The 8855-nt window shown below is 33.5% G+C and overlaps 1 protein-coding gene across 1 annotated transcript in view; it reads left to right on the top strand.

Annotated features, from left to right (window-relative positions):
* Nucleotides 1–8855, top strand: part of ESD (esterase D) — a 35359-nt gene that overhangs the window by 2747 nt on the left and 23757 nt on the right. Inside the window, exons 2-4 of the mRNA XM_004680259.2 lie at nt 741–789; nt 2280–2354; nt 6438–6526. Of these exons, the coding sequence (XP_004680316.1) occupies nt 2287–2354; nt 6438–6526 (157 nt within the window). The 5' untranslated portion in view covers nt 741–789; nt 2280–2286. The remainder of the gene's footprint in view (nt 1–740; nt 790–2279; nt 2355–6437; nt 6527–8855) is intronic.

The raw sequence follows: 8855 nt of genomic DNA, 5'->3' as shown, positions 1-8855 counted from the left end.
GGGATCCAACTAGTGCTGCAGTGGCTACTATTTTAACCCATTGCGCCACCAGGGAGGGCCCTACTTCGGGATTTTCTTAAGAAGGGGAATGTTTTGGTTTTTTTATTTTTCTGTTGTTCTGTCCTCTGTTACATTTCTCCTAGAAAATCTATTTTAGAATTTAGGTTAACATTTCTAAAATGACAACTTTGTAAGTTTCCATTTATTTTTTACTGTGTCACTTCAGCTTTCCTGTAAACATACTCAGTGTCCTTGTCAGTTTTTCCATTCTAGCCAGTCAAACCAGTAGTCCTTCCAGGCCCCAATTCTTTCCTCCTGATAAGCTACTCAGAGCAAGGCAGATTCAGGCTTTTCATCTTCCTCTACTTTTCTATCTCCCATTCATGTTTTCTTCACTGTCTGCTATCTCCCATTCCTGTTTTCTTTACATTCTGCAGCTCGCTCCAATTCATACTTCAAGTTACTCTTCAACAACAACAAAAAATACTTTTTTTTATAGAAATCTTACTTAAGCAGAAGTTTTTGACCAAACACAAGGCTTTGTGACAATATAGTAATAGACTGAGGGAAAGGTGAAGTGATATTCCCTCAGTTATATTTTTCTTGTTATCCAGGGTAAACAGTCACCTACTGCAAGACAAGAAAATTTCTCTGTTGAGAATGTATAGTACATTTCAAAATAACCTTTGTTATGAAAAGTATTTTTCATTTATAAGCTATTTGGTCTTTCTGTTTTCCAGGATCATTTACCCTTTGGTGTAGACAAAAAAGCAGGTAGCAATTGGACAGGTAAATTAAATTTTAATTTTAAATGTGTTAATCTTAAAAGTTGAATGAATTATTGTTAAGTTGGTTTAAAATGCTACTTTTAATGTGGAAAATTTTTATTGAAAATTTTTTTTATTGCACCTGACACTTTTTGATTTTGTAATTGAAGGCAGTTTCTGAAATGGACAGCTAGGGTAAAAACAAAAAGATTTGATTTGATTTTCTTAATTTATTCTACTAGTTTGAGAAACAGTATTTTAACTATTTCTTCAGCCAAATGGAAAGTATTGATTTTGGATTTTCGAGAAAGAACATACAAAAAGTAAGAAATAAACAGGTAGTGACTTACTAAAAGGGATGAAGAGATAAAGATAAGCTAATTATTAAACTTTCACATGATTATATGTCAGAAATTCAAAAATTATTAACAGTTAATTACTTATTAATACCACCAATCCCAACTTTCCAAAACAAAGTTAAGTGTTTGTATTTATTGAGATTACTTAAAGATAGCATTGAAACTAACTTTAGTATAACTCTACAAATATATTCCAAAATTAGCTCTTTAATATTATTATTACATAACTTAAAAGAATAACTCTGCTACTGCAACTGAACAACATATACTTGTAGAACATTTCACTGAGAAGGCCTCAGAGAGGCATAATCTATTCCTTACATGAGGATATTTTTATTTAGCTGGTAGAGTTTATTGATTTGCTACAAGGAAGGGAAGATAATCCTTTTTGAAAGATACAAATTAAAGTCAGTCTGGTTCCTCTTTGCAATGATAAGCATGGTTTCCAACTTTTCCTGTTTTTAGTATTAAAAATTAATGTGTAATATTTTATCATTTAAGTGTAAAATTATTTTAGTATGAAAATTTAGAAGATTTTTTGGTGAAAAAATAATGATCAAACTTGAAAATGTAACAATGACAAATTTACTCTTAACTTACTCATAGCAGCCTTATGTTTTATTTGTTGGTTTGCTTATAAGAAATGCTCATTTAGAAGTTGCATATCATTTTCTTTAAAAAAAATTCCTAGGATGTGTAAGTTGTTCTGTTTTAGTATATGGTAAAATACTTAACACACTAAGGGTGTGGTAAATGTTAACTTGTTATTATCAAAATTATTATCGTTACATCATTTTCCTCCCATTTTAAAATTAACCATGTGAATCCTACCTGTTTCCCAATTTCTTTGGTAAGAAATTACAGGTAAGTCAGTAACCATTTTTAATTATTTAAACGCAATCAGTAACCTTTTAATGTTCTACTTCTTTCTAAAAGAAAAAAAAGAGCTTGTTAATAAAATGGTGTTTTCTAATTGAGTAATGAGTATAAATGTCTACTAAAGTTAGTCAATTTTAAAGTATTATTTATCAAAGAAAATTAATGTGAAAAAATTATAGGTGAAAAACTGGACACTTTATTTGAAAATAGTGTTGTTTCAAATTTATTAGTAACAAATTCTCTAGAAATTAATGAGATTAATTTTTACTAATAGGAGAAGAATGGCACTGAAACAGATTTCTAGCAACAAGTGCTTTGGAGGATTGCAGAAGGTTTTTGAACATGACAGGTAACTACTAAGAAGACAGAATTTATAATACTGCTCATGTTTAATTATTTTTTTTTCTATTTTTTTAAAAAAAAGATTTATTTATTTATGCATAGAGAACTGGGGTACAGGCCAGAGGTGCAAGGGTGGTGAGAGGATTCACCAGAGACAGAGTGGGGATCAGGACAGGCCCACTAATGAAGTATACTGCTGAGGGGAGCAGCGGGTGGATCAAGAGAGGTCTGCCATGCCATTTGGGTCACCTCCAGGGTAGAAATCGAACTCATGCTGAATTGGCTTTAGCTTCTTAGTGCTGTGCTTAACCTGCTGCACCACCAGGGAGGGCCTATGTTTTTCTATTTTTAAATGAATCTTTACCTGTGTATTACGGCACCTCATTTCATTTTAAGCCTCCTTATTGTCTCCGTGGTTTTCTGTTTGATAATTTCATCAGACTTAATTGGCTTTATTTTATTTGACTGTGTGACATAAAAGTTGTGGAAATGCCAGTGTTAGCAGTAAAAAATCTGGAAATATCTTCCTTGATAAAGATGGCCATTGAGCATATATGCTTACCTCTGCTGCTTCCCCAAACAGGCATTAAGAGACTAATAGACACACACATTTTCACAAAAGTCTGAGAAGGAAGAGGGACTCTGAGAAGCAGGCATACAGATGTATTCAAGTAGTACCTGGCTTGGCAGAACCTAGAAAGCTAAATTCTAGACTTCAACATGAGAAGTTACATAAGTTACTTAAAACTTTAGAATCTGAGTCACCAGGTATACTTGAAAGTCTTAAGAACTAGAGAGACCACAGAATTCCCTAGCTTTCTGTGCAACCAAGCCACTGATTCTTCCCAACTTTAGCAAATGATTGGCAGTTAGTGTGTAGAGAACATAAATAGAGCCCATATGTGGAATAAGTGGCACAATTAGTGGTGGTGGCTAATGGGATAATACTACAGATGAATTGATTATGGAATGTAGATACCCTAACCTCTACTTAACTTACTAAATTTGGTGAGTTAGATTTATTCCCAAAAAATAGTCTTCTTGGGAGAATTGGACTAACTCAAAACATCTAAAGATGGTGATACTGAGATTTTTCAGAAGAATGGTCCTTCCAGACCCCATTCTGTATTTAAGTCACAGGTGCTGTGCTTTCAATAATACTTTTAGTGTTCTCTCTCTTAATTAGGAGTAGACAGCTAAAGAGTGCTAGGTATTTTTTAAAGTTCTAATTTGAAAATCAGAGGCCTTGAAGAAAAACAGGAAAAGAAATTTGGAGAATAACTATTAATTTACAAGACAAACTTTGAAAGTACTACTGTTAATGTCAAAGCCCTAAGAGAAGATACTGTTCCTCACATTAGAATATGTTGCTGTTAGAAATATTCAAGAACAAACAAAAAAATAAGCTCAGACATGTAAAATTTGATAGTAGAAATGTCAAAACTCAATAGAAAAATTAGTTGATATGGTTCTACTTTCTAGAAAGTAGAATAAGACAAATAAGGGAAATTGAAGAAGATAAAAATTAGAGACCCAGGCAAACAAGTCTCACATTAAATATTAGTTTTGAAAAATAAATCAGAAATAGTGGTATAGAAATAAAGAATAAAGACATGACAAATTTATAGAACTGAGGGTTTTAAGTTGTCATGTTGAAAAAGTTGCTCAGAGTTAAGTGGACAAAAATAGACCAATACCAACTGCACTGTGAAGTATTAACAGTTTTGGGAACCAAAAGAAAATCTATATTCAGAGAAAGGGGAAAAGATTTAAGAATTTTGAAAGACATAGATCACCTTAATAGCAATAGGAGCCAAGAAAGCAATACTGTAATAGCCTCACAATATTGAAGGAAGACTTCTGAAGTCATCAGGTAAGGCAAAAGTAGAATGAAGACATTTTCTTATATGGTAGGTCTCAAAAGTGTATTCCCACATAACTCTTTCACAGGAAGCAACAGGATGGTATGCTTCATCAAAATGAGGGACTAAAGCAACATAGCTGAGGACATATGATTCGGGAAACAGGATCATAAGTGAAGGAATTTCCAGGATGAATGTGGACATACTAAGGCAGCAGCTGTACAGTAGTCGGGAAAGCAACAAGTCAAAGGTCTGGAGATATAGTAGCCAATAGTCGCAGTTAGCTTTTTAAGTTAAATTAATTAAAATTAAAAATTTAGTTGCACTAGCCACTTTTTTTTTTAAAGATTTATTTATTTGTGCATACAGAACTGGGGTACAGGCCAGAGGCTCAGGGGTGGTGAGAGGCTTCACCAGAGACAGAGCGGGGAGCAGAACAGGCAGATTGACGAAGTACACTGCTGAGGGGAGCAGCGGGAGGGTCAGGAGAGGTCTGCCACGCCATGTGGTCCCCTCCGGGGCAGGTGGGAATCGAACTCGTGCGGAAGCGGCTTTAGATTCTCAGTGCTGGGCTTTAACCCGCTGCGCCACCAGGGAGGGCCTGCATTAGCTACATTTTAAGTGCTTCGTGGTCACATGTGACTAGAAGTTGTTGTATCCAGCAGTGTAGATACAAAATATTTCCAGCATCACAGAAAATTTTATTGGACAGCAGTCATCTGAAGAGTTTGTTTTTTAAGATATTGGCAGAATTAACTCTTGAAAGGAAAATTACAATACTATGGAAGAGTTGGTAATATATTAGTAATTAGTGCAGACTAGCTGTAGCAAATAATTATGCATGAGATTGTGTTCTTTTGACAACTGAACATCTTACTGACATGGTAAGGGTAGAGTTTCAGAAAATTACTTTGTAATGCCATTTCTTTCTTCTATGCAATTGTTAATCATACTAATTGTTTGAACATCCTTTCAAGACCTTAAGATAGCCCACTGTCCTATAGCAGGATTATATTTTTGGTAAATTTTATTGCTAACATATAAATACTCCTACTTTGGAGATAGATCTGATAAAAGTATATCATGAAGTAAAATGTCTGATCTCCCCTATCAAAAGTTGAAGATCAAAAACAGTTATCAGCAATATTTTATAACTTCCAGTCACCAACATGAAAGATGTTAAAATAAAAGGATAAAATAAATATTTGCAGAAAATGGAAGGGACCATACAAAGAATTTTTCACTAGAGTCAATAAGAACTTTGAAGGAGTCTGGACCTAAAAAGTAAGAAAATCAAGTAATAAAAAGAAAATAAAAATTGAAAAAAAAAGGAAAGCAATCCTACTGTACTACATGCTTTATTGCTGAGTACCATTTGTAATTTCTTAGTATTTACCAACTAAAAAAAAAATTGCATATTGATTCAATATTGAATGGAGGAACCAGAGTATAGGACTGTATGTGGAGCAAAGTGGAGGAGGTGAAAATTACCCAAAACGCTTTTATAATTAAAGTCAGTTGATCATATCTAAAACTGGAAAATCACGAAGTATTCAAAAAGACATGTGAGAGATGTGTGTGGTGGTAATACTGGACAAATCTGTCAAAAGAGTTGAAGTGATTATATTTGTAGAGTGGCAAAATTAAGGGTTATAGAATGGTAGTAAATTGGCTTTTCATAGCAAGATTTGTGGAAATACTATTTTTTAATGTATTTAAATTATATGTACCTGTGTGACTTTAATGAAAAGCTGTTTATTGTGAAATAGTAAAGGTTTGCTTCTATACAATTGATTCCTTAAATAAGCCTATGAAAGGTCATTGTCACATGAATTACTATTTACATGGTAAAAATACTTACGTTTTTTACTAACATTTTGTCTGCTTTTGATTTTAGTTACTGTAATAAAATATCAGTGACAAAGACCAAATTAAGGTTGTAGTGCAGCTCAGTACCCTTTAGCATGCATGGTATTTTAAGATCTATAGAATTCATTCTTTTTTGCAAATGCTTATTTATAACTTGCTAATTCTCTCTTGAAACTAAAAATATTTCTTTACTAATATTGGTAATCATTGAGAATACATATATTTTTAAAATTCTATCCAAAATAACTATGTGTCATATAGGCTCAGAATGGTTAGGACATCAAAGCATTTATTTTAAATTTCTCTGTTGACTGATGAGGTGGGTTTTTTTTTTTTTTTTGGGTCATTGCTAAAAACAGTGTTGAACTAAACTGCAAAATGAAATTTGCGATCTACTTGCCACCAAAGGCAGAAACTGGAAAATGCCCTGTGCTATATTGGCTGTCTGGTAAGTATTATGCATCTGAGTTTTATAACAGAGTTTCATTTTCCTTTTAACTGATTTAACTTACCCTTTTATCTTGACTTATTGGTATGCTATCTGAGAGTCTGTCATAGTCATTTTTTATGTGGAGAATTATTTCAGATTTCTAGAATTTCATTTATTTCACTTATTTTTAATTAGGCCAGGGAATTTAGCAGAGATTATACAGATCTGAATTAAATGAAAGAGTACAGAGAAGTTATTTATCTATTTGTTCCTACAAAAGCATCTCTGGAGTCTTTATCAGTGACATAGAACAATATTAGGTAAAACTAGAACATAGTGATACACTAATTTTCTAGAAACCATAGACAAGTAATGTTTTATAGTATTCTCTAAATATTTTCATTGTATTCCATGGATATTCTTTGGAACAATCTGCAGAAATCACAAAACAACATTTTCATTTTAAAGTCTGTAAAATAGATTCTTAGAAGTTAAGTTTTACCATTAGTCATTTTGAAACTCCATGCTAACTTTTTTTAAACTATATATCAACACTTCATTTTTTTTTTTTTTTAAGATGTATTTATTTATTTGTGCATACAGAACTGGGGTACAGGCCAGAGGCTCAGGGGCGGTGAGAGGCTTCACCAGAGACAGAGTGGGGAGCAGAACAGGCAGATCGACGAAGTACACTGCTGAGGGGAGCAGCGGGTGGGTCAGGAGAGGTCTGCCACACCATGTGGTCACCTCCCGGGCAGGCGGGAATCGAACTCATGCAGAAGTGGCTTTAGATTCTCAGTGCTGTGCTTTAACCCGCTGCGCCACCAGGGAGGGCCCAACACTTCATTTTTAGAAGCAAACATTACAAGGAAGACTCATAAAAATCAAATTGAATTGTAGAGTGTTTTTGTTTCCTTAAGATAAATTGTTAGAACTTAAATTATTAACTCTTCCCATACATATGTTTCATCAAGTATAAGTCCCAAATATTAGTTTTAGAAAATCAGAACAGATATTTTACAGTAAAAGGTAAAAGTTAAGTAAATTTTAACTCAGCAGTGCCTTTCTGTAATTAAATAAAGAAAACTAAGTTAACTAGAAGAGCACTGAGTATTACTAATACCCAAGGTGAGATTATTATCTCACCGGAGCACTTGAGAAATGATAGCATTTCAGGAGTTTATTGCCCAGTAACTTGTAGGAAAACAGTGACAGAACAGTTAGATTAATTGTAACTGTAAATTAGTAAATTAACTGAAATAAAAATATCCAAGCTGAAATTTTAAAAGATTGCTCAGATTGCAGTTGTTTGCAATTTTTCTCTATCAAGGCAATCATCAAAATAGCCCCTTGTTAGTTATATATCCAAGGAATTGAAAATATGTATTCACAAAAAAACCTGTACATATAAATGTTCATAAATACATTATTTATAGTAGAAACCACTTACAGTAATATATTTATTTATAGTTAAAAAAAAAGAAAGTAGAAACAGACCAAGGGTCAATCAACTGATAAAATGTGATACATTCACATTTACTCAACAGCCAAAAGTAGTGAAGCCCTATTAAATGCTACCACACAGGTGAACCTTGAAAACATTATGCTAATATAAGCCAATCACAAAAGACCACATAATGTTAAATTCCATTATATAAGAAGTCCATAGTAGAGATTTCCATTAAAAAAACACAATGTACACTAGACTAGGGCTAATGGGAGAGAATTAGGAGAAAATTAGGAGTGACTGCTAATAGACTTGAGTCTTTCTAGGGTGATGAAAATGTTCCAAAATTAGATATTGGTGATGGTGACATATTTGTAAATATTCTAGCACTCATTGAATTATACACATGAAATGGGTGTATTATATATATCTTAATAAAGTTGTTACCAGAAAAATTCAGTTCTTATAAAAATGTCATTGATCAAGTAGATTTTAATTAGTAATCGCCCTGATATTCTTGAAAGTAATCTTTCTAGCAGAATTATCTTTATCTTTGAGTCTATACTTCAGTCCCTCCTACTACCTTAAAGGGGAACTTGTATATTTCTTTGATCTTAACAGATTTACATTTCCCAAATGTAAAGGCACTGTACACTGTGTCACAGATTATTCAAGGCTCTTCATTTGTTTAATTTTTTAAAAAGATTTATTTATTTGTGCATACAGAACTGGGGTACAGGCCAGAGGCTCAGGGGCCATGAAAGGCTTCACCAGAGACAGAGTGGGGAGCAGAACAGGCAGTTCTATGAAGTACACTGCTGAGGGGAGCAGCGGGCGGGCCAGGAGAGGTCTGCCACGCCATGTGGTCACCTCCGGGGCAGGCAGGAATCGAACTCGTGC

The sequence above is a fragment of the Condylura cristata genome, unplaced genomic scaffold (assembly GCF_000260355.1).
Source record: "Condylura cristata isolate star-nosed mole 26May11 unplaced genomic scaffold, ConCri1.0 scaffold00010, whole genome shotgun sequence".
Lineage (NCBI taxonomy): Eukaryota > Metazoa > Chordata > Mammalia > Eulipotyphla > Talpidae > Condylura > Condylura cristata.
Note: the sequence above shows the minus strand (reverse complement) of the source record. Positions and strands in the feature narration are given on the sequence as shown.